We start from the raw sequence: 27,283 nt of genomic DNA, 5'->3' as shown, positions 1-27,283 counted from the left end.
TTATTTCTATTTACACCTGTCTGTATATCACACCTGTTAATTTCTATTTACACCTGTCTGTATATCACACCTGTTTATTTCTATTTACACCTGTCTGTATATCACACCTGTTAATTTCTATTCACACCTGTCTGTATATCACACCTGTTTATTTCTATTGATATCACACCTGTTTATTTCTATTTACATCTGTCTGTATATCACACCTGTTTATTTCTATTTACATCTGTCTGTATATCACACCTGTTTATTTCTATTTACATCTGTCTGTTTATCACACCTGTTTATTTCTATTTACATCTGTCTGTATATCACACCTGTTTATTTCTATTTACAGCTGTCTGTATATCACACCTGTTTATTTCTATTTACACCTGTCTGTATATCACACCTGTTAATTTCTATTTACACCTATCTGTATATCACACCTGTTTATTTCTATTGATATCACACCTGTTTATTTCTATTTACATCTGTCTGTATATCACACCTGTTTATTTCTATTTACACCTGTCTGTATATCACACCTGTTTATTTCTATTTACATCTGTCTGTATATCACACCTGTTTATTTCTATTTACATCTGTCTGTATATCACACCTGTTTATGTCTATTTACACCTGTCTGTATATCACACCTGTTTATGTCTATTTACATCTGTCTGTATATCACACCTGTTTATGTCTATTTACATCTGTCTGTATATCACACCTGTTTATTTCTATTTACATCTGTCTGTATATCACACCTGTTTATTTCTATTTACACCTGTCTGTATATCACACCTGTTTATTTCTATTTACACCTGTCTGTATATCACACCTGTTTATTTCTATTTACACCTGTCTGTATATCACACCTGTTTATGTCTATTCACACCTGTCTGTATATCACACCTGTTTATTTCTATTGATATCACACCTGTTTATTTCTATTCACACCTGTCTGTATATCACACCTGTTTATTTCTATTGATATCACACCTGTTTATTTCTATTCACACCTGTCTGTATATCACACCTGTTAATTTCTATTTACACCTGTCTGTATATCACACCTGTTTATTTCTATTTACACCTGTCTGTATATCACACCTGTTAATTTCTATTCACACCTGTCTGTATATCACACCTGTTTATTTCTATTGATATCACACCTGTTTATTTCTATTTACATCTATCTGTATATCACACCTGTTAATTTCTATTTACACCTATCTGTATATCATACCTGTTTATTTCTATTTACACTTGTCTGTATATCACACCTGTTTATTTCTATTTACACTTGTCTGTATATCACACCTGTTTATTTCTATTTACATCTGTCTGTATATCACACCTGTTTATTTCTATTTACATCTGTCTGTATATCACACCTGTTTATTTCTATTTACATCTGTCTGTATATCACACCTGTTTATTTCTATTTACACCTGTCTGTATATCACACCTGTTTATTTCTATTTACACCTGTCTGTATATCACACCTGTTTATTTCTATTTACATCTGTCTGTATATCACACCTGTTTATTTCTATTTACACCTGTCTGTATATCACACCTGTTTATGTCTATTCACACCTGTCTGTATATCACACCTGTTTATTTCTATTGATATCACACCTGTTTATTTCTATTCACACCTGTCTGTATATCACACCTGTTTATTTCTATTCACACCTGTCTGTATATCACACCTGTTTATTTCTATTGATATCACACCTGTTTATGTCTATTCACACCTGTCTGTATATCACACCTGTTTATTTCTATTGATATCACACCTGTTTATTTCTATTCACACCTGTCTGTATATCACACCTGTTTATTTCTATTCACACCTGTCTGTATATCACACCTGTTTATTTCTATTGATATCACACCTGTTTATATCTATTCACACCTGTCTGTATAGCACACCTGTTTATTTCTATTGATATCACACCTGTTTATTTCTATTCACACCTGTCTGTATATCACACCTGTTTATTTCTATTTACACTTGTCGGTATATCATTAGCTTCATTGTTACAGTGATACGACAATGATCAGGAAAGAAATGCCTTGTTTTGGGATTTTAAAAAAATATCCTATATACACATACATACAAAGGCTTTTACTTAAAGGACACATCTCGTGTTTTCAAAGTATACAGAATTATATGCATTTTGTCTTCCTCATGCTTATAGAAATTAATTGTAATAGTTCGTTCGCTAAAGTATTGCGATAATTAGCCACAATACGGACTTAAATCTAAGCCCCAATTTCAAAAAGCCTAGTTAATTAGATAGGTAGTCACGTGGTACAGTGACGTCCTATGCGACCTTCGTCGATCAACTTGTTGTAAAAGTAGTGTTAGATATTTTTAAAAACTCGGGTTTTAGGGGCCTAATTTATTTACCATGGATAACATTTATTTCGATGTTGACAAATTTCCCGAGTCTTATATCTTTTAGCCACCAGTGCATACAAATAGCGACCCAAATGTAGCGAGTATGAAATCTGTATAAATTTGCGAGTAAATAATGTTTACATGGGATCACTGTCTGAACACAATTTGGTAATGCCATTTCTGTAAACAACTGTAATTAGCGTTGTTGCTTTTCTAAAATAAACAGTGCAATTATTATTAAATTTATTTTTGGAGAAGTTAGATAGGCCTAAATTATGATACGATTATGTATCATTGACAACTAGGTCTACTGTCGCGGGTGCATTTCGAAAAAAATAAAATAATAATGATGAAACTTATTGTGAAAATCATAATACTTTTAAATTATCTTATTAAAGCAATTTTATTAGGCCTAATCATTATTTTTTGTTATCAACACGTTACTTAGGAAGTGGGAGCGCGGCGTGCTGTTGTTGTAAACACGTACGCGTTCCTTAAAAAAAATGAAAGCATTATAATTCAATTCAAAGTCGGGAAATATTATATTTTATTATTTATAATTGAAAGTTCAATTATCTTTTATCTTTAAATTTCTTTTTTAAAACTACCAGTTGGTAGACACTGCTAGCAAAGTTCTGCCTATATGTTGTTACAAGGTGAAGGTCAGTTGGTGCAAGTGTGTATTGAATTCGAGAGCAGAACGGAAAGCATATGCCCTAGGCCTATATGTAACAGTGCGAAGCTTCGATAGAACCATTTTCTCGCAGTTTATCTACGTCTTTGTCCAAGTGCTTGTTTGAAAAAGTACAGAGACAAATTCTACTGGGGGTTTTTATGGCAAAGTCATTGTGCCGACAAAAAATATTCACGTCTTGTCTCTCATACCTTCCTTCGAAAATTGAAAAAAACACAGTCCAAATCCTCTCTACTGACAGCAAGTACACTCTTAAACGGCACAAAACACCCCAATGCAGTGTTATTTACAAGCTGTTAATGTGATAATTGTTTGTTTGTCAATTAAATCTAATCTGTTTATGAAATGGCTATCAACTGTTTTCAAATCTTCTCGTTCGAGGTCGCATATGACGTCACAGATAATGGCGCGTAAAATATCGTCGAAAATAAGCATATCGCAAGATTTGAATTCCATCGCTTTCAAACTCAAAAACTATGCAAACTGTTTCATTTAAAACACATGTAAAGTAGTTTTAGGCATGAAATGAATTAATTTTGCTGAAAAAATTAAAAAGTTTAAAAACATGCGATGTGTCCTTTAAGAAATATGTCCTGCTTGAACGTATCATTTGTATCAACCTTATATACTTAGAAATGGCTACTTATTTGCCCTGCAGCTCATATGATAGGACATGCATCCTCAAAAATTGAAATAAAATTTTCATTAATATATTAAAAGTGGGTTTTTTCCCTAAGCATTGACATCCTAATTAATAACAGAAAAAATGGTAAAGATAAGAAGTGTGCTATATTTTTCGCACTCATCTCAAATATCTGATGTCCTGTAAAAATTCTTATATAACAGCGTGGAAATATAGGGATATGACGGGGGGGGGGGGGGGGGGGGGGGGGGGTTATAACAAAATAGTTCTGAAATATGCATTCTGATCCTTGGAAATGATGAATAAAGTATGATATTTTCCAGTTGAGTATATGATTCCTATCTAGTATATTCAGATTTTATATAGTTTCAAGAAGAATTTGAAATAGTGATGAGCAGATGAAGGGGTATGTATAATTTTTTCTTTAATTTTGGTTTTCCATCAGACAAATTAAGAAAAATACACTAGGTTAAATGTTTTAACTATCATACAGACTTCTTCATTGTTAACAAATAGTCAAGTTCCTAGATGCTTTCATTACAAATATTTTGTCGAGTGTTTAAATTTTAACCCAATCCCACGCAATAGGACGGACACATGACCGGATAAGATCATGAGTAGATCAATATAAAGTTACATACTCGTGTAAGATCTAAATGAATTGAAAAGGAACATTTAGATATTCATTCTAGAACTAGAGACGACATTGATCAGTTCTGTCACCGCTACCTTCATCATACCTAGTGGATTCTGTCCAAACTGAACTTCCATCATTATTTTTGTTCAACGCATCAACGAAATGTTAAATTGCACACATACACACTAAATGACATTGCTTAGAAAGAATAGACAAATGTTTGATATGATTTATTGATAACCTTAACAAAATATTATTAGTTATGTAGACATTTTTGAAAAAAAAAAATTGAGCTTGGCTTACGCCTCGCCCAATATGATATTTTTCAATGACCCCATATATTTCCGTATTACTCCTCTAAGTGTCTACATAACAAATTTATCCTGTCGATGATTTTACATATACATTAATTAAAGGCATATTGACATTATTCATTCTTGATGTACAATCATAATAAATGACTGCAAATTTTATGCTGGTATTCTTGAGATACTCTCTCAAACACACAACAATGAAAAAGTGACTGCAACATTTAAACCATCAACAACGGGGTAAAAATAATGAATTGTTTTCGTATACCTATGATGTCATAATATGCGCTGACTCCAGTGATAGGGTATATGTATTCTCGTGACGTCATAGTAAACATAAATGGTCAGTAAACCACGTTGAAGGGGCATATTGACAATATTAGGTTAATAAGAGACATAACATCATTGTATGTAGTATTGGTTTCAGCCAATGGGATTCCTAGATTTTTATCAGAGGCAGGATAAATCTCAATATTGTACTTCTGAACACGTAACAAGTACAGAGTTTTTTCCCTTATATAACTGGTACAGATAAATTGGTACCATACCCAATGCCAAAATCTGTTGATTTTTCCCATTTTTGAGACTAAAAATTCCCCAATTCAATTGCCAAAAAAAAAAAAGACAGCTGACATCATAATTTACTTAGTCTGAAACATTATACGAGTTAACTAAAATGTTCACTTCTGGTATTAAATCGAAAGTACAGATCATTATTATGGCAGTGCATGTGTTGTAGAGCTACGACTGTCACAATACTAAAACGAACCTACAACGATTCCTTACAGCAAATATTACCGTAAAAAAGTTTGTAAAGTGATGAATACTTGTTTTTTTCTAATTTTTTATTTTCTTTTAGTTGAAATCATTTGCCAATACATCGGTAGAAAATTCCCAATTTGTTCAATTTTGACGCTATTTTTCCCAAATGAATGGGTACCTGGGTACCAGTGGGTAGAAAAAAAAAAACCCGCTGAAGTACTACTCTCATGTAACCTTGGGTTTAATCTCCGAATGATCTAGTCTTTACAAAAGCTTTTTTTTTCTTTTTTATATCACGGGCTTGTAGGACCTGCCAGTCAAATAAAAATTACACATTAAGGTACCCTGGAAAGTCAGGAGTTTATAAATATATTCACACCTCAAAGACATCAAACCAGGATCTTTGATCTCCTGGCAGACATTTTCATACATCTGTCAGTTCCAGGTCTATGCCACAAAATGTAAGGAAGGGAGAATGAGGCGTTTCGCACTGCAAATAGTGGCGAACCGTCCCAGTACGAAACATCTTTTGGGGCGAAAAGTCCCGTTACCTTGTGTATGGTGAGTAGATTTACAGCTGTGACATACATGTATCAATTTATTCTTGCTGATATCAACAAAAATATACCTTTATGTTAATAAGGAAGAAAGCAAATGCAGCACGAGTATTAATTTTTTGAAAATGTACAACTGTATATATTTTTTCTACCACCAATAAATTTGACCCACAAAAGGGAACATGTGAAAATGGATTAACATCGAGTGTTGATATCCTTGTGACAGATGTATGTAAATCAATCAATATCAAATTTAAGGAAATAACTTGTCTGTAACGTAAATCCAGGAATACTTCAGTTAATACATTGGATGAAGAATAAACTGTCACCGTTTCTGGCATTTACAAGTTTTCCAGAGTCACAAACATGAAGGTTTGTAAACAGATTTCTCTGAAGAGCATATGTCGGCCCCGATTCCTAAAGTTGTCAAGCGTCCTTATTCACAATTGGTGATGGATTATCAGTTATCTTACCCTTGTGTATTATACTGTGTAATTGCATTGTAATTGTCAAATAGCCCAGCTGGGAAGTGGATATATGGACTAGCCAAACGAGGCTAATATACTTAACACATGTAGGTTAACTTGACGTCAGGAAAACAGTTTTTAAAATATAATTTGTCACATGCATCCTATAACACCCTTTAGAGTTAGATATTTCACAGGTTTGCATTAAAAATACATCTGCTTCCAGTTGAAATTTCGGCACACATGTAAATAAGAAGTGAAGCATGTCGTGACAGGTTTAAGATGTCGTCTGCAGACACACACGGGTGAAGCATGCAATTTAATCGTTCTAAAAATATAGTTGAAAGATATGTTTAGAGATATTATGCCACTATACATAAAACCTACCAAATTTTGACCAGAAAACATCTTTAGAAGTCGGTTGTTTACCTTCCGTCTCGTACATGCCGCGGTTACTGATCACGCATGCGCACGTAAAATACGAAGGTAAATCGGGAACAAGTAAAATTCCCGAAATACAAGAACTTAACAAGGGCGGATCCACGAATTATCAATGATCGTAAGGAATACTGAAGGCATGGATATTCTAGAGGAGGGGGGAGGGACATCCCCAAGATTTTTTTTTTTTTTTTTTTAAATGAAACAAAGTACTGCGTCCTAGTTCTAACGGGTTATTTAGATCACACTGCCATCGTTTGCTCTGTTCCCATGCTTCTAGTTTAGTTTACTAGTTTAGTCTAATCAAGTTAGTCTCTGATGTATTGTCTCACTGTAGGGGTGGGATAATTGAAAAAAAGTAATTGTAATTGAGTGTAATCAATTACATATTTTCAAGTAATTGGAATTCATTTGTAATTGAAGATTTTTTTTTAATTACAAGTAATTGTAGGCCTAATTTAATTAATTACATTGCAAAATAACATGTAATTCTAATTACTTTTCAATTACATCATAAGACAAATAAAAAAAATCTTTTCAATGAAGAATTAAAATCTTTAATTTCCCTTCCACAATGACCATGTTTCTCTATCAATAGGCCTAAATGTATTTAGCATAAACTAATTTTATTAGTTTAAACAATTTTCATTCGTAAATAATTCGATAATTTAATGTTTACAAACAATGTCAAGAGGTGAATGAAAATTCAAAGTAAAATAAGTCGTATACTAATTATTACAATACATGCAAAAAGAAATAGGAATAAGAGAGAACAGCTGGAATTGGGTATTGGGAGAAAAAAATAACACACGTTTATATGTCTAATAAGTGTCGATACATGCAGATCAAATAAATATAAATTACAGACAAAGTTAAAATAACAAATTGTAGAGTTATGCCATATAAACAATAAGTAATAAACACAGGTTTTTCGCTTATTACAACCTTGGTGCACATGAGTATATTTTATATACAATATGACAGTATTACATGTAGAACAGCTTTCAGAGGTAGGCTCAGGACCTTTTACCTCCAACAAGAAATTTCTGGGCTAAATAAAAAAGAAATTATTGTTGCTTGGAATATTATATATATACACACATAAATCTTCTTTATTTTGATGAAAGCGCTATTTGTTGCTAAAGGGGTATCTTTAGATTAAATGACTCTATTACACAGGTTGGTTAAAACAACTGATCACAGTGCTGCAGGAAAGATTCTATGCCCTGACCACCGCATGATCAATGACTTAGCCTTAGTTGTAAAGCTTATCATGATAAAATGATAAAATACAATGGACAAATTCTTTAAGTATTAATAAATTATTTTATCAAAGTAATAATAATTTAATTAAACACATTTGTAAATTGCAGTATTTGTAATTGTAATTTTTAAAATTTTAGAATTTGGCACAGTAATTGTAATTTGATTAATTACTTTTGTATGTAATTGACCCCATCCATAAATTTTGTCTGTGCTATTTTCTGTTGCATGTTCCATTTCCCATCAATGTGTAAAATTGTTCTTTTCATTTTTTGTTTTATATTGCTAGATTTCTGTTCCGCTGTTCTATTCTTTACATAGAGTCCATCTTGATATATAACTTACAATATTTACATGTATTTTAGATATCTAGTTTTTCCATTCAAATTCTCTTCTTCCCGGAATCCCAGGTTTTATTGATTTTACTCCTAGCTGGATTTAGCCACCGGCTTATCCTTTGGTTGAAATATTATATTTATACAGCAAGATGTACTGAGAAATCATCGTTTTGCAATATCCTACTTAAAACTCTTTTATGAAACACAAAAATTCCTATTTTACAAAAATGGTGATAGCGAAAAATTTGATACCCAGTGGAACAGATGGAGCCTGATCTTTCTTTAACTCTCTCTCTCTCTCTCTCTCTCTCTCTCTCTCTCTCTCTGTGTGTGTGTGTGTGTGTCTCTCACATATAAAAAAAACTTGTCTGTATTCCTACATGATCCTTGGTATGCAGATATTGAACATATATTATGATATATACAGATTGTTTACAAAAAAAAAAAAAAAAAAAAAAAAGATTTAGCCACCGGTGATGTTTCCATTCATAATCAATACCAAGTCAATCCGATGTAATGTCTGTGTTATTTTTTGTTTTGTTTTTTTGTTCGTTCCAATTTTGCAATGTGTAAATCAAGTTTTTCTGCCTTAAATTTTATAATCAATTAATGCTATTAACTTCTAATATTTTTTAAACGTTTAGGAATTTTCAATTCAAATCTTTTTCTAGCCTTATTCTTTTAATTAATTGTGAATTGACTTTACTCTCATTTACGGAAATGGAACTTTTAAACGTGGTGGATGTGTGATTGATGTTTCTCGTTAATTTTACTTTTTACTTTGTAAATATATTACATGTATATGTCGATCTATAAGTTCCCTCGAACATTTTATTTTTATCCTTAGTGTTTTTGTATGTGTGCATTTTATTGCTTGACTCGCCTGTATTCAATTTGTTCAATGCTAAATATATAATTTAACGTACACATATTCCTGCGTTTTCAATTTTAAAAAAATGGAGGGATTAACAAGTATTAATCAAAGTGTTAATTCTAAATTTCCTGTGTGTTGTTTCGGCAAGAAGAATTCAGAACTGCGTTCTTTTTAACCCCTTGGTTTAAACCACACGCATGGGTACATTATGACGAGATAACTATATCAAAATATTATCTGTGGCTGTTTTAAGTGGGCGCAGCCGGCACCCTACCCCCTAATTTTTTTCAAAATAAGGTAAATCGTGATCTCTTGTTTAGGAAAATGTAATCGGTAAAAGAAGCAATAATTTCTTCCTCTCCCGGAGAAATAAATGACAAAATCTTTTGATTTATTGAATTACTTTTATTGGGAGAACTTCCATTTTTTCCAAAAATACTTAAAATTTGCGTCATTTTATTAATTTCTCCTTATCAAAAATGACAGAAAATAGTAAAAATTACTACTTAGGGGTCATTTCAGGCCCCATAAAATCTGTAAAATCCAGGAGCTTCCGGGATTTTCGCCCCTTGACCACCCAACAGGCCTTCACCCTGCACCCACTGGAGGCTTCAATGCGGCCCCCAGCTTCATAAACTCCCCCCCCCCCCTCCACCGCAATTCTTAGATCCGCCCCTGATTATATACTTTTTATCTACTGTATGATACTTTAGAAGGAAACAAATCTTATATATATGTAATGTACATGCATTACATGTATTGAAATCATCGGTTCATATACATGTACATTAATTATATTAACGCGATATTTATGAAAACAGTCTTTTAAAATGTTGATTTTCCCCATGTCAATTTCACGCATAAGATCTGTCCCCGGGATAAGGAAACATCTTAAGCTTAAGCCAAAATCTGAATATTACGATGAAATGATTGAGGATCTAAGTCAATGATTCTAAAATAGAAATGTCATCCAATATTGCGTCATCAGTTCCAAAGTAAAGAACATCTTACCGGGCATTGTTACATGACCCTGTGCCAGCCTTATAAGTTTAACAACTTGTGCAGGTGGTATCCTTAATTGACAGAATGGGGAAAATATCAAGATTCAGGTAGAAATCTGAAAGTTTCAATCAAAAGATGTTAGTTACCCCTCCCTTTTTGATTCAGTTCGCCTCCCCAATGTTAAAAACTGGCCGACGCCCCTGAAAGGAGAGAGGTCAGAGGTCATCGAGCCGGTAAGCCGCACCATCTAGGCCTAGGGCTCCGGATTTTTTTTTGAATTCATCAAGTTTTCAACATCCCTGTGGATGGTGAAGGGGCAAGTACAATAAATTATAGAGACGTTCGTGAAATCTATGTCCGTAAAATAAAGTTTCTTTGTCAAATTTGTTATGTGAAGTCACCCTGTTATTTACGGTCAACCCTACTGTACCGCGGCCCTGGCTGATACCAGATCAATGAGAATCCATTGCCAAGTCTCCCTAGCTTCAATACACAATCTGCTGACTCAAATGAAATCTTAGCTTATATACCCTAGGTAAGGTATTTAACTCCGCGAAAGATATGCGGCAGAAATGAATAAAAAATCAATTGTAAATAATTCCCCCTCCCCCCCCAAAAAAAACCCCTACAACAGTGTAACTCGACTATGACACACCTTATGAACGAGTGGTGGAATTATTATTAGTATCCGAAGGGACATGCAGGAGAGCGTATGTCGAGAACCGACTGTATATAGATATATACATGTACATGTACTATCATCATTTTTTACTGAGATAAAAAAAAATTAACATAATATAGTACAGCGTGATATTTATTTATAGTGTAGGTAAGTAAGTGTTATGTATCAAATGACAAATGGAAACATATTGATAAAGTCATTTCAACAAAATTTAACAAGTTCTGATTTATCAAACCACTGGATATCTCAAATTTTGTTGAAGATCGTCGTACAAGTGTAAGATATAGCAAATATATCAGATACATCAGCTCAATGAATTGACGTAATTAGGTAACAAATACGAGGGCTGATCCACATTTCTTGTTTGTTTATTTATTCATTGGGTTGTTATATTCTCAAAAGAGATAGTAATACATGATAATGTTCTGAGTTAATTTGTAAAATGTAAAAAAAAAAAAAAATTGTAAAAATTTCGGACAGTGCCGCGTTGACAGAGTTACCATAGAAATGGATGTGAAATGCGGGGGAGGTTTTATGTCATTCTTATTTTGTTAGTATTGCGGCTATTTCTGAAGTATAAAAAAAGAACAGCCGAAAAGTAATGTAAAACCAAACGGAGGTCATAATATACATGAAGATTGTTCGTACAACAAAACGTTGAGTGCAGGTTCCGTCGGATTTATTGATTATTTAGTTATTCTATTTGTGCGTCCACGTCTAATATGACATCATTAAAAACATTGAAAATCAACCAGTGAAAAGGTGAAGGAAAAGGTTTGCGGTTTGAAAAGCGATGATCTTTGCGCTGCAGCACAGGTATTTGTTTCGGAGTTTGCAATTGATTCTCAGAGGTATAAGGACACATACGTGTATGACACAGGGGTGAAACGCCATAAAACTATGAACAGAAATAGGCAGATACTATCTCGAAAGATTTGATTTTTGTTGCAAGGTTAAAAACAGTGGGATATGACGCGACATTTAAAGCAATATTATATTAGTTCTGTATCTGAAAATTTTATTTTGCTGTAAAACTGTGCTATTATGGTAGTTTGGTATGTAACTTTAACCATGATCATTGATGAAATTAAAACTAAGTTTAAGATTTTATCAAAATAAAGATTTTGATTCTACTGAATATAAATATAGCTTTATAAATAGAATTTTTTGTACAGGATGAAAATAATGTAATTTTGCTTTGTTCAGAGCCTCTGAATAGATTTTCTAACGGAAATATTAATAACAAAAGTTGATATACCTAATTTTTCTGTCATTGAGCTAGTAAATAAATCACTATTTCACAACAAAAATTATCATCGACACCAACATGACAGCTGTTACCGTCATGCACTTCACGTCAAAAACTTCCCGTGATTTCACAACATACCCTTTTCAAACTGCTTGTGTGACTATATAAATATTGTCATAAAGTTGTAAATTTTTTGTATTCATATTTAACTGTAGATACAATCTCTACTTCATAACTATGTATATTCTATGTCGTTGTCTAATCACAATAAAATTCCGGTGTGTGTGTGTGTGTGTGTGTGTGTGTGTGTTCCACCAACCTTTGCATCAACCCTCGTAAAAATGTTGAAAATCCATAACCAAAATATCTAAACCAAAATGCTGCTATATATCATGTTTACAGGTAAAATTGAAGAATATAAAAATACATGCATAACGATAGATTGGACAGAAATGAAAAAAAAACAAACCCCCAAAACCCCCAAAACTAGCAAATAAAAGCAAAACACTAAAAAGACAAAACAGCGAAATAATAATAACCGGGTATATGTATATGTTGGTTTAGTAGATATATAATCATAAATATGTCTTTTCCATATCACACCCTGTATCAGTCCTAGACACCGATATCACACCCTGTATCAGCCCCATACACCAATATCACACCCTGTATCAGTCCCAGACACCAATATCACACCCTGTATCAGTCCCAGACACCAATATCACACCCTGTATCAGTCCCAGACACCAATATCACACCCTGTATCAGTCCCAGACACCAATATCACACCCTGTATCAGTCCCAGACACCAATATCACACCCTGTATCAGTCCCAGACAACAATATCAATCCGAGGGCATGTATGTAGTACATGCTTAGAAATAAAATACATAACATATTTTCATATGAAGCCAAACAATAATAATAATGATAATGTCCATCAAATAACTGCAGCCAAACACCAAAAACTTTGATGTTTGTCACAGACATACGGTAACAACTTAACATTGTAACTATAACATTATCTAGTTTGCAGAATCCGTATCAGACCTCGAGGCTAGGGTTGGCACGGATATTAAACAGTTAGCTTTATCGCATGTGGAAAAAACCCAAACCCTGTATTTAGACAAATTAGCATATATGGATATACATATCACCACACTGTAAAGTTATCATTCTACATGTGTAATGCTAGTTATGTACGAAATATTACAAATGTAACACACCCTGTTAATTAAATGAACATCTGTTTAATATATTTGAGCATATTAAAACTTTGCTTTGAGTATTCATTACTAAAGTCTAGGATACTAATATCATAATGACTGCTACTTTGGTTATCACAGTATAGAAAAAGACAAACGATTCATCTGATAAAATGGAATACAGACAAGCATTTCTAGTAAACAAAATGTCGGTCCATCGCAACTTTGACAATTTCGTGATCTACTCCGCTAAAAAAATCCCACCCGCTACCGTGGTTTAATGCTCTACTGGTTCGAGTAAATGTTTTCGGCGGAGTTTTGAACGTGATCAGAAACTGCTTTGACGACCAGGCTGTACTCATCCTGAAAGAATTATATCAAACAATTATTAAAGCAGTAGACATGCACATTTATTGCGTGATTTTTTTTATTTAGCCTTGTGTGAAACGCTTTTTGAAACGATACTTATATTTGGCGATAAATTTATTGACTTGGAAGGGCATGAAAATAAGATTCTCGTATATAAGTTTGTAAGAACATGTATACTTACTGATATAGGTGGTAATGAATAAAATTAACGTTAACAAAAACTATGTATCGCACGGTAGCGGGAATAAAGTATAACGGACTTACGAGGTTTGCACAAAGTTCCGGTCTTCTGATGTGAAGCTGACGTACGGCTGTAAACACATCGACGGCATCATCCAGGGCGATCTGCTGAATCACGTTGTGGACGGCGCAGAAAACTCCACACAGGGAAGCACCATCGCTGGGGCGAAAGAAGATGTTTAGAATAAATAAGTAAATCATAAGTCAATAACGAACTCCCTATTCAAACGAAGGGAACGAGAGGGCTACAGATTAGAACTCTTATGAGAGTCACCCCCCTCACACATATTGTAGCATTACCTTTGACATACATTCTGTCCAGCGTCATTTCATGATGACTTAAGATCACCAGTTCAAATCTTCATATTTAAAGGACATAAATTGATAAATCCATAAAAGATGATGTAATTAAAATGCAGATCTCTTATCTAATGTGCAGCTACACGAATGCAATTTGTTTTTTTACTTTGTGAGAAAAGTTTCTTGTGATTGGTTAGTTCTGACCTGATTTTTCGAATTGAACGTAAGTCGATACATCACAATCAATAGATATAAATAAATGAATACAAGACTTGTTATTTTATTTTGTGAGAGGAGTTTCTAACAAATAAAGATGTACATTGGTTAATCGAGTAAAAATAATGCGGTGCCATCTTCACTATGTACGACAGATTTAAAACAAATTAAAATCAGAACTGGATTTTGGTGAACTTGAAATATGAGAAACAATTTAAGGACTCATTCATTCTTTTAGGAATGTTTACGATATACTGCTGCTATTTCCAAATTATCTCCTCTTATTAGAAAACCCTTCCCTTTACCGGTATTTGACCAAAACTGAATCCATTTTCCGCAATGAACATGTATCTTAGTAAGGTTGGTCTAGTGTTTGTTTTAAGGAAGATGTATAGATGTGAAAAGTACATCAAAGCTAACCGAGAAATAACTTCAATCACACACACACAAATCATTTTAAGCTTCAAATAAGTTTATCTAAATGCTAATGATTTTGAATAAAATAAAAACAAAAAAGTAAGAGAGGGATAGAGAGAAATGGGGCAAATATTGAACGTCATGTAATCAAATTCGAAAGGTGTAAACTACTGTTCAACTGATCATAGAAATATGTATTTGATATGAAAGTTTAGTAAAATATACATGAACAATAACGATAGACACCTGCTAACGATCGTGGTAGGATTTTCTGTATTCACACTCAGAGCGGCGGCCACCAGACTGCGGAGTTGGGAGGTATCTGGAGAAGAGCCGAATGTATTGATCTTAGGTTCGAAGATTGTAGCTTGGTGAATCTCATCTTCACTCTGGGAAAAAAATCCTGATTTCATTTTTATCCCTGGAGAAAAGTTCTCGGTTCAATTTTATCTTAGCTTTCATCTGAACAAGTATGTACGCTGTATGACTTTGAAAGACCGGTACAAGAACACAGGTACTATACAATACTTTGAATAAGTTTAATTGGGATCACGTTTATCAAATGACATTTCTTATCAGGCCACTTTCAATTCCTGGCGTTTGGTTCAACATTATACAAAGTGTATTGGTATGTTATTTTTACAACAGTAATAATTCTTTTTTTACAGAGAAAATAACAGACATACAAAAATGATTGTCACGATAGCGTGGTCTGTACAGTGTTCCTATATATAGTATTATGAAAGGCGAATGTAACGAACAATGATCAATATCATAACTCCCTCAAGCAATACAAAATAGAGAGCTGGGCAAACATAGACCCCTGAACACTCCAGAGGTGGAATCAGGTGTCTGGGATGAGTAAGCATCCTCTATCGACCGGTCATAGCCGCCGTGAGCCCTATATCTTGATAAGGTGAACTGCGTTATGCGTAGTCAAAATCAGTGTGCAAAAAAACGGCCTAACAGGCGGTATGAAACACGTCAGACCGCATTTGATCCAATGTCGCAAACAAGAGTCCATGCAATTACGCCTCAAAGGATAATTTATCCACTGTACATTCTTTTGAACCGGGATTTTGAACCGGTAATCTTGTGAAAAAGTTACGTTAGAACTTTTGTCCACATTGCAAAATTACTTCATTTCCAATTTTGGATAAGTCTATTTCAGGCAAATAACACTCTTTTTCGCCTATACTTTGATTTTTGATTTGGATCTTTAATGAATGACAGAAAAGTTTTTAAATGAAATAACTACACTGAATATATAGTTACATCTTATATGACAACATATCCCTGGTAGCAGATAATCTGCATGTGCTAAATAAGAGCTATCATAATCATTGCTCAATGAAAATGAAGAATTATTTCAAATACTGTGTACTGTGCCTGCACTGTGTCACTTTGTTGCACGTACGATAACTTAATTTACAAATGCCTGTTTCACATACATGTAGTATAACATATCTATCTTAACTATTCGTATGCTTTGATGAAGAAAAGAGAGATTATGAAGATTAGAATCTCGTTGTAAACTGAAATAATCTATTTACGTGAAGGATGTGGATAGTAGTGCTGATGACGTCAGATCCGGACTTTGAATGACAGTGAACCGTGTACGGGGGAAGGGACTTCGAAAAGGAGGGATGTGGAAACCATGCCTCAGTCTGAAAATTAAGAAAGTTCATTCAATGTGTATCGTGATATTAGAACAGTATAAAATATTTAGGAATACTGCACATTTCTGCATGCATTTTTATAAATATATATATGCAAACATACATATGCATACATACATTGTGATGTGTGCAAGAAAATCTAGATGTGAACAAGAGAAAACTTGACGCAAAGGCTGATTTTTTAGTATCTCAAAATCCTAGCAGAGTATATTTGATTTCGTTTACGAAAGTCCATTACTATATTACAACCTACCGATCCAATGTCTTTGAGTGGATTTATACATATTACAGTGTCCGATTCGTGGTCCACCAGGAGACGCAGGAAGTCCACAGCATCCTCTGTCTGTGGGAACTCCGTCACTATGAATCCCTTACTGTTTGTATACGACTATAGCAAACAAAACATGAGTTTTCATCATATTTTTCATTGCCAAATTTCCTTTAATTTTTTCCAATACACTGACGATTAGGTTGAAATAAATCAAAGAAATGTTAAAAGTAAAACAGAGAACGCTTATGATAAAATGTGTCCACTCTGTTTACATAACAATAATCAGACAGAACTTCTATTTCTTGTGTTATTGTTATGTGTGTGGCAGTTGAAAAGAAATTGAATGATTCCAAGCTGATATACAACAATCTAGTAGAAGAATGTTACGCGTACTTCCACATGCCTTCGAAGTAAATAGACTTTTGTTGACACCGGAATCAAACTAAATTGAAAGTTTCCGAATTGATGTGATTGGTTACTTTTATTTTGGTCGACTGGTCTGACCACTTTCAAACAGGCCTTACACACAGTCGGCTGACTTAATACTGTTAAACAAATTTCAGTTACCGGTTTCGATGTTATAATTTATTCAATGCATGTACGTAAAACCCACTGACAATATGCGTTTTCTATTCCTTGAAATCAAAGAAAATATTTTGTGACTGCCCCATAACTTTTGAAAGTATAATTGAATGAGAAATATGGGAGCATACAAAAATTGAGTTAGATGTACAATATGTGATGGATTATTCTCCCTTCCCCACGCATATTTTGGATTTCGGAGGCAAGCGTAAATACGTGGTTTTTCTTTCCTTCTCAAGAATTTGAAACAAAACTTTCACATTCTCCTCTTGGCGCCCCACCTTACCCATTGAAAAAAGTACCACGTACTTGCAATAATGAAACACGGATATACTCTCGGTCAATAAGATGTAAAACTTCTACGGTATCAATTTTGATGCACCAGATGCGCATTTCGACAAATAATGTCTCTTCAGTGATGCTCAACCAAAATGTATCAGCTTCCTCGAAAAACGATATTTACCCCACCCTCATCGTTGAATATTATAATTCTCTGGTAGCTAATACTTGAAGTATGGTATTGAGTTAATATTTGTATCACTTACAATTGCTGCATTTATACGCTATATAACGTCACTTACTGGTACAGAAATGGCGTTGATGAAACTTCCACGGTTGGGTACAGCAGACGAGAGATAAATACTATATCTGTCCACTATTGTTAAACAAGAAAGGTTTCATGGGAATTGCATCAAATAAGGCAATCAAATTCATTGAATAAAGCATAAATTGCATTAATCAATTAAAAAATAATGAAAGAAGCAATTATTTGATTTAAGAAAAACCAATAGATAATGGACAACTGTTTACAGGTAAATATTCAACTCCGTTTTATTTTCGCCCGATTCGACCTCATTCTAAGTGGGTGAATTTAAAAATGAGGACTATTCGTTGTGTTAAAGTAGCGAAGAATGTCTTTATGCAAATTTAAAGTGGAACGATATCGTTTAACATAGCCTTTGGGCGAAAATAAAAGCAAATATTACAAAAATATGGAACAATCCACAAAGATTATTTGGTTTCCATTTCTTGAAACTATAACAATTGTTTACACAAACTTTGCAAAAATAAAAAAACGAACAACTGGTCCTGTATTATTAATTGAAGATATTATGGTGTCGATAAGCTAAAAATTGATGCGTATTACTAATCCATATATGCTCATGTAATCTACTCTATGTTTTAATCCGTCTAAAGTGGAAAAGTTCTTCACCTGCAATACCGTTATGTATGTCATATTGAAACAGTTCTAGTGATAATTTGTTGCATGAGGGAACTAATGTTTATTTGAAATATCTGTTGATGTTAAAGGTTTCTATGCTATCCTTTACTGACTAATCTAAGGAAATTGACAGTTTGAAGACAAGGACACGTATTGTTGTGAAACATGGAAATTTGATGCAATATGCATAGTTAAGAAATTCTCATTTCAGTACAGAACACTGCCGACAACCGTGTGATTATCTACACACATTGCAGTATATCATTGCCGACTACAGTGCCATTATTTACTCACATGGTAATATAGCATTGCTGTAAATGTCTCCTTGGCGTTCTTTGGCTATTGTGTAGTCAAGAGCGGTGTAAGTGGGTCGAATGGTCATTAAATGCTAAGAAAAAATAAACACGTAACAATTCAATTCTGTAGGAACATCCATGCAATGATACAAATGCATACATTTTTTACTTGATTAAAACTTCGTTTTAATGAAGTACGAAATGTATACTTCGTTTTAATCAATGTTTTCAAATGATATCCATGGGGTTTATTTTCGTTGATTTAGGATATTTTACAATCCCATTGGAAGATAATTCCGTTGATACGGTTTCATTGAGAAATTATGCACATGCACGAGCACATGCATTAGAATTTCTCCCGATATCCGTGAATATTGAATTCCAGCGAAATATAATGATTCCATATCATTTAACCACCAACGGACCGACTGCATAATCGACGTGAGCATCCGCATACAGTGTACATTAATTTAATGAGGAGATGACATTCTAAATTTTCAGAACTTGTGCTCCCTTGTTGTAAATATCTTGACAATATAGTATGTTCAAACCAACCCACTGACTTGCACATACACCAACACGCTTGCGCACACTCTCCCTCACGCACTTGTAAATTCACTCATTCATGTTATTTGCATACACATTCCTAACGTAATCAAACATCTATCCCTTACTCACCCTCTCATTGAATTACTCACTTATGCAGTCAATCGGTAGAACGATCTCACACTATTACAATAACCCACTCATGCAATAATTTACTCATGCAATAATCAAACCATGCAATAATTCACTCATACAATAACTCACTCATGCAATAATTCACTCATGCAATAACTCACTCATGCAATAATTTACTCATACAATAATTTACTCACGTAAGAACTACTCATGCAATATCCTACTCATTAAAGGTGAAGATAACGAAAAGTGATCAATCTCATGCAATAGTTTACTCATGCAATAACTTACTTATTCAATAATTGACTCATGACACAACTTGAGCATGCAATAACTTACTCACACAATCATACATTCACTAACTTTCACCTACCTGAAATTCCTCCCGCAGCACGCTCTGATTTGCTGGTTTATCGGTAGTCATGGTTTCAGCCCAAGCAGCAAACTCTGTTGCTGTCATGCTTTTAATCGGAGATTTGACTATTTCATATAACGCAAGAAATATTGTGATGTACTGTTCCTAAAAAAATATTAATCGTCATCACTTAAACAATTACGCATTATACTCAGCTTGAGAGGTGAAATTTGCTTTAGCGTCCTGGTTTTTAATTCGGTACTATGTAAAAAAAAAACCAAGATAGTTATGTAATTCTGTATTTTTAGCATTCTCAGCTTATTTAGTTGTCTGCTGGACGTTCATATCTAATGTATAAAGGACGATTTTGCGTCTGAGTCTTTTGCAAACCTTTTTTGTCATAATAAGGTCAATTAATATGTATATGCCTATATGTGTGACTGATCCTGTAACAATACACATGTTTACTGTGCATGCAGCTTTTCAGACAACAAATTAAAGATCTAAATCTTGAGGGACATTAAAAGTTCAAATGAGAAGACACCATAAATAAAATTACATCACGAAAAATTAACCATAGAATCACGTCAATTGCACTTGAGTACTTTGGGTCGGATATATCGTTCTATTGAGAGATACAATATGCCTTAAGTTGTTAGATACATACGTAGGTCTGGACCATGTTCATTCTGTTTTCTCTCATCCTTTTAACACATTCTGCGACGTTCACCTTTCCCCTCTTTCTTCCTAGCTGTTCCAGGATGTCTAACGCAATGTATGTTCCAGTTCGACCTATGCCAGCGCTGTAATATAATTACACAATAATAACCATGATATTAGGAAGATGATGCTAATGAAATAAAATCTGTAAATTTCTTAGTTTTGTTTCAAGATTTGTTTCCTTGAAGCTGAATATCTACCTGCAGTGTACGACGACCGGAGAGTTAATCTGATTGGTCCTTGTTCTGGTCACGTGATTATGGAATACCACGAGACAAAGGGGATCAGGAGTTCCATGATCAGGCCAGGACGTATATTGATATTGCGTCAGGAAGCGCGTCTTCTTCGTCTGTAAAGACGTTTTATGAGACTCTTATTATCGGCCAGTTTTTAGATTTTCATTACTAAAGGAACCTTTCTACACCGAAGAATTTCAATAATTGCGCTTTGTTACAACGTTTACTAAACAATAAGACAATGAAATATGAATATCTATTATCATCAAAATAAAAAATACAGAAGAGCACAGACAAAGAGTACCAGTATTTTGTTTCAATGTCAGTGACATCTTGTAATGTAATAGATAGTTTGCAAATAACCTTCACGGCTTAGATCATGTGGTTTCACACAAACCACACACTTTCCAGATTTAGTACATGCGTTAAAAATGAGGATGTCAAAATCCGTGTGATTATGTGTAATTTTACCTTATCTTTATCAAAAATGAATTGTTGAGAATAATGAATTTTGGAATTTCAAATGGTTTCACTGTGCTTGAAATTTCCAATTTGGACCATGTATTGTACATGATGAACTAACTTACCTCTTTGTGAATCATGGTCAATTTACGCACAGTGTAGAACGCGTAATGTTTTTCTTCAATCATTTTCACGGAAACATTTCCGTATCCGATGTGTTTGTCTGGGTCTGGCCAGTACTTTGCACATTTATTCTGCAAAATACAAAATTCTATTAGTTGTTGTTTCTCCATTGCTAAAAGTAAACATAATTGCAAGCTTATGCAAGTGTAGTTAAAAGCCGAATAAAGGGGACATATTTGTTATTTGGATAATGTCCCGAAGTTTGCTGAATTTTATTCATCAGAACTTATTATTGTTTTGTATATACAGGTACCCTATTTCCTTCCTTTAGATTTGTCACCATTACAATAACAGAGACATTCTCCTGCCAAACCATGTTCCAGAAGTCACCCACAGTGTTTGGTTTAGGTCCTAGACAACAGGAAGATAATTGTTAAATGAAACTCACAACTGCTTAAATAATGATTATGATATACAATGTATGTATATGTAGATTGATATCATTGTAACAGTCGATCGAGAACACTAGTATCGTTTTTCAAGCAGCTTTATATATTGTAATAAAACATTGCAGTTATGGGGTATCGCAAGATCCCGGATCAGATGATACAGTGCTAGATTGTGATAAGAGTTAATGTTTGCACACAGCTTCACCGGAAGTTACGTCATACCCTGTGATGCGATGTATTCTCTATCTCTTTCGGCTCCCTAAAACGGAAGGTGTATGATAATTAATATGGATCCAAGTGCATTAAACTGACAATTATTTACAGCGATTTTAAAAATGATTGCAAAAATTCAATGTTACATTGCACAATAAAAAAAAATCAAAAAAAAAATCAAACAATCTTTATTCAAAGTCAGACATAGTTGATAGCAATACAACATTAGCCCTGAAGAGCCATTTACCGACAAGACATAGATATCGTAATATTGTATGTACAATATTACAATGTACAATGTATATTAAAGACATTACGACTACATACAATAATGTAAAGCTAATCTAAGGCACTTCTTTATACATCACAACACTGAAGGAGGTATGTAAGGATAAAAATTCATGCTTACACAAATTATAATCAGATACCATGCTAACAGTATCCTTTGTATTTCATATATTTGATGCTAATTGATGTTTTGATTTGCGATATTAAGGCATGTTTCTCATTTGTTTGGTATGGTTGAGAAACAACCAAAACAAAATGTTAGAATTTTGCAAATCTGAACAAGATGCGATTGGAAAACACTGCGTGCAATTATTTGTCCCTACAAGTACACGTAATTCAAACTGTGAACATTAATATTCATCAAGCAGCTTCGGTTCACCAGATTTTTCAAGTTACATACATACAAAGATACAGACAGATACCCAGGTCACGAGGACATAAGAACTGTGATATGTTCTTACCTCTATGTAATTGGCATTGATGTAATCCGCTCCCGTTTTCAGGATTACTCTTGAATGGTCATCTATGGTCAATAACAACACTTGTCATAGACATAATATAAAGAGGCATTACAAAATACACGTAGGTGAACAATCGTCCCCTTAAATCACTGTTATGTTCGAATAAGAAGAAAAAAACCTCCTGTCTCCCGATCACCTGGACTGGTGCAAACGGTCAAAATGAGATTACATAAAACATTCATGATTCGATATGTAAACCTATTGAAGATTTACCGTTATCCCCAAACATTAAATATATTAAACGACCAAGAAATCCAGCTGGTGAATGGATGGAAGTGATCATAGTCGGATGGTTGACGATTATGTTAAAACAGTTCTACATACATGTACCATATAAATGGTGTACACATTATGTATAGATTAATGAATAAACATTTCAATTCCGCAGATTATTCCATTTTGCCTGAGAGTCAGACTCCTATAGAAAAATATCAGTATACCAACATCGCAACTTTAAGTACCCTTTCTCGTAGACAACGAGAATATAACTGGATGACGACTCTGGATACTATATTTCCATATGGATGCAACGACAACTTATACAATGTAGGGAATTCGACCAGTCCACTAGGAAATAACATGAATGTGAAATTTTCCAAATACAGAAAGACGTAAACGCAGTCATGGGCATCGTTCATGTAAATCCAAACATACACGATGCCACACTTGATTCATTTTTACCTTACGTCAATAGACAATTAGGTCCACAAAATGTAGATTGAATTCTATGATTATGGGTGTTGTCCATCACAAGCTCTTTAAGCCACAGTGGGTTATGGATGACATTTTTTAAACTCATGCCGTCAGTTCCTTAAACTTAAATTTACTAACAAAGGAATAGATGTCACCAAGATGAGCAACATTTTTCGTTATCGAGGAGTTCAGTCTTGTATTCCAGCATATTTCAAGTTGAAGTCTACACCTTGTATTTCCTACAAACACACTTCTACTTTTGTATCCAAACTTTTTAGTTACACACTTTACTAAATATAAGTCCATCTTATGCATAATCCACCTACGTGTTCTTTTGTTTTTGTCTTCGTTCAATTATAGTCTAGCTGGACATGCCATTACTGGTGATGTTGATATAGTTGAAGATGAGGGCTTGAAATAACTTATCTTAATAGGTTCTACACTTAGAGAACCCCGGTCTTTCAATAGGTGACAATTTTTTTTTCATTCTCAATTCTGTTGAAGGTTATGCCAGAGGATGGAATACATATGAAAAAGAAATCGATACCTTGTCAGAATGGATAAAAAGTGTAAGAGGAATAGTAAAATCCAGTATTAGACACATTGAAACAAAACTGCGTACCATCTATTCTTTTGTGTTTAGTAAACTAGAAGTGATAAAAAAATTAGATTAGTTACACTAGGAATATGTTTGGGTTCCAGCTGACAAAGCTTGTTACAACATTGTTTTTATTTGCAAGGTTCATTATTACAACTGTCTTTGAAACGAACTTGACATTAATTCCTCATTTGGTAATCCTACTTATACTCCATCTGCTCTTTCTTCAGAATTATGATTCAGTTTTAAACACGTCTAATATTCCAGTCAATGGGACATATGAATGAAAGGTAAAGATAACGGACAGTGATCAATCTCATAACTCCTACAAGCAATACAAAATAGATAGTTGGGCAAACACGGACCCCTGGACACACCAGAGTGGGATCAGGTGCCTAGGAGGAGTAAACATCCCGTGTCGACCGGTCACACCCGCCGTGCGCCCTATATCCTGTTCAGGTAAACGGAGTTACGAGTTACAGGACATATACTGGATTCCTAAACTTAATAAAAACCCTTACATACATAAATACATTGCTGGATATAGTAAATGGTTTACCACGCCCCTATCTTTGCTCCTGACAAAAATATAAACAGGCGTGATTGACTGATTTTATATTGTTTAACGTTCCACTCGATAATGTTTCACTCATATAGAGACGTCACCATTGTCGATGAAGGGCTGCACAATTTAGGCCTGTGGTCGGCGCTTACGGTCTTTGAGCAGGGAGGGATCTTTATAGCGCAACATCTGCAGTGACACTGGGCCTTGGTTGTTTGCGGTGTCATCCGATGGACCGCCCCATTTAGTCGCCTCTTACGACAAGCAAGGGGCTACTGAGGACCTATTCTAACCCGGATCCCCAAGGGACTATCAGCCGTGAAGAAGAAATTTCAAACGCATTGCACCAGATCCAGTAAATTGTCTACCAATCCTCTATATTTGCTCCAAATGAAAATATTAACAACTATGAATGAAAATCTTTAAACGTAATGTGCGACTACATATGCCAGAAGTGATGTAAATCAAATTTGGAATCTAAAAAAATATAAAAAACCTTTGGTGAATTTGAATCGCAAACGTTTTCTGAAATGAACAACATCAACACTTTGCACGACCAATCCTCACGATAACTTAAAAACTAGATTTTTGAGTGTGTAAATACGTAAATGACCGGAAACGAGATGTTAACAAAATTTATCACTTACATGGAAATGTTGTTTTAAATCTATTCTTAACGATATTCCCTCCCTTCTTTCCAGCTTCACATGAATACTGCTCTCCATATGGCAAAGTCTGAAAAATCAAAGGGTTCACAGCAAAGTTATCGATATCTTAACAGAGTGATATTGAGCGCATCTGGTGCTTAAATCTGAAGTGAATTGGAACTAAAACAAAATTGTAACTTTTCAGAATAAGAAGTTATGAATACTATGCTCACTTAAGCAGCTCCTGTATACAAACTAGTGATGCCTAAAGACGATATATTTCTGATACAAAAGTATCTGTCTGATATGAAGATTAGTTGTCTGACTGTTCCAAGCCAATATCCTATTACCATAAACATGCACTATTAAGTAAAATTCGTGTTTTTGGTAGCAGAGGATGACGCAAAATTGTACCTGGTACACTGTGTATCATCTACCGTATGTGAATATCTGGTCACCTTGCTAGAATTTTTAGAATCATTATAACAACCGACCGCTATGTAATGACAATCGGGATGATTTCAGTTTCTCCAAAAATTCACATTTATGTAGCAATAGTCCATTTTCACCTACATATAGGGTTTATGTTTCTCAACTGATTCGATAAACAAGCCATTGTTCCGTGTATGGCCAGTTTATAAATCGGGCTACTGACAATCAAGTTCATGTTATAGGTATTTCAACTGTCTTACTTAAAGTCAGCATTTCGCAAGTTCTATGATCGTTATAACTATCTCGTTTGTCAACCTGTCATTGGGTCAAATGATGTATGACGGGTTTCATACCAATTGTTAGACAGTTCTTTACACACTGCGGATTACCTCGTTTACTTAATGGAGATATAAGGCTAACGGTGGGTGTAAACGATCGACAGGGGATACTTACTTCTCCAAGGCATCTGATCCCATTTCTGATATATCCAGGTGATCGTGTTTGCCCAACTCTTAGTTTTATATTCTTTATAGGAGTTATAAGATTGATCACTGTTCGTTATTTTCACCCCTTTATGTATCTCAAATAAATATCGACATTGTTGGTGTGATAAAAAAAGTAAATAATTTTTATAAAAATGTGGAATGATTTTAAAACATTTCAAAAGCAATTACTTTCAAATAATGTTTGCAAGACAGCAATTTCATGATTTCTCTTGCATAAAATATTAGAATTATCTTGACAGCTTACAGCGTACTCTTGCTGGAATCCGTCATTATTATCTTTTCTTTTCTCCGCTATTACCGACTCCAGCCGATTTAAAGCTATATCTGGTATGGTCATCTCATTCAAGTACGCGTCTCCGTAAGGATTTTCTGAGTGAATCAGCTCGTCCTCATCAACCTCAGCCTCGTAGCTCTTCTTTGGACTTATTTGTGGTTTCTTGATTTCTGAATTCATGTATACGTTTTCTCGGTGTTTGGAAGAAGATGGATGGCTTTCTTCAAGACTGCTAAAATCTTCTTGAAAGTTGTCTTTTTTGGCTGCAATTGGAAAATAAGTATATAAAATAAATCAAAAAGCGTGTTAATTTTGTTGAACCTATCCATATGCATACAATATATGTAGAAAAGACATATTTTGCGCCGAGTTACACGCATCCTTTCACGTAAAGGAAGTTAAACGTCTCCGTAC

General features: G+C 34.1%; 2 protein-coding genes across 4 annotated transcripts in view; both read right to left on the bottom strand.

Annotated features, from left to right (window-relative positions):
• The window catches only part of LOC125661667 (protein hinderin-like), a 28,275-nt gene extending 17,698 nt beyond the window's left edge, over positions 1-10,577 (bottom strand). The window contains exon 1 of one of the 3 annotated variants that reach the window (XM_056146123.1): positions 10,528-10,577. Coding sequence is in view for 2 of the 3 variants with exons in the window: in XM_056146121.1 (XP_056002096.1) it covers positions 6,854-6,911 (58 nt within the window). In the remaining variant the exon portion in view is untranslated. Of the gene's footprint in view, positions 1-6,569; positions 6,589-6,853; positions 7,160-10,527 lie in introns of those variants that run through there. The other 2 variants (XM_056146121.1, XM_056146122.1) reach the window with 2 other exon arrangements.
• Positions 10,578-11,179: 602 nt separating this feature from the next.
• The window catches only part of LOC125661688 (receptor-type tyrosine-protein phosphatase kappa-like), a 107,500-nt gene continuing 91,396 nt past the window's right edge, over positions 11,180-27,283 (bottom strand). Inside the window, exons 13-28 of the mRNA XM_056146115.1 lie at positions 26,840-27,132; positions 25,658-25,745; positions 23,098-23,159; positions 22,358-22,394; positions 22,000-22,097; positions 21,689-21,817; positions 21,066-21,214; positions 20,813-20,948; positions 20,164-20,310; positions 19,108-19,201; positions 18,173-18,246; positions 16,992-17,126; positions 16,613-16,726; positions 15,306-15,448; positions 14,151-14,286; positions 11,180-13,880 (exon numbers count right to left, since the gene is read on the bottom strand). Of these exons, the coding sequence (XP_056002090.1) occupies positions 13,803-13,880; positions 14,151-14,286; positions 15,306-15,448; positions 16,613-16,726; positions 16,992-17,126; positions 18,173-18,246; positions 19,108-19,201; positions 20,164-20,310; positions 20,813-20,948; positions 21,066-21,214; positions 21,689-21,817; positions 22,000-22,097; positions 22,358-22,394; positions 23,098-23,159; positions 25,658-25,745; positions 26,840-27,132 (1,913 nt within the window). The 3' untranslated portion in view covers positions 11,180-13,802. The remainder of the gene's footprint in view (positions 13,881-14,150; positions 14,287-15,305; positions 15,449-16,612; positions 16,727-16,991; positions 17,127-18,172; positions 18,247-19,107; positions 19,202-20,163; positions 20,311-20,812; positions 20,949-21,065; positions 21,215-21,688; positions 21,818-21,999; positions 22,098-22,357; positions 22,395-23,097; positions 23,160-25,657; positions 25,746-26,839; positions 27,133-27,283) is intronic.

Source organism: Ostrea edulis, chromosome 8 (assembly GCF_947568905.1).
Source record: "Ostrea edulis chromosome 8, xbOstEdul1.1, whole genome shotgun sequence".
In the NCBI taxonomy this organism is placed as follows: Eukaryota; Metazoa; Mollusca; class Bivalvia; order Ostreida; family Ostreidae; genus Ostrea; species Ostrea edulis.
Note: the sequence above shows the minus strand (reverse complement) of the source record. Positions and strands in the feature narration are given on the sequence as shown.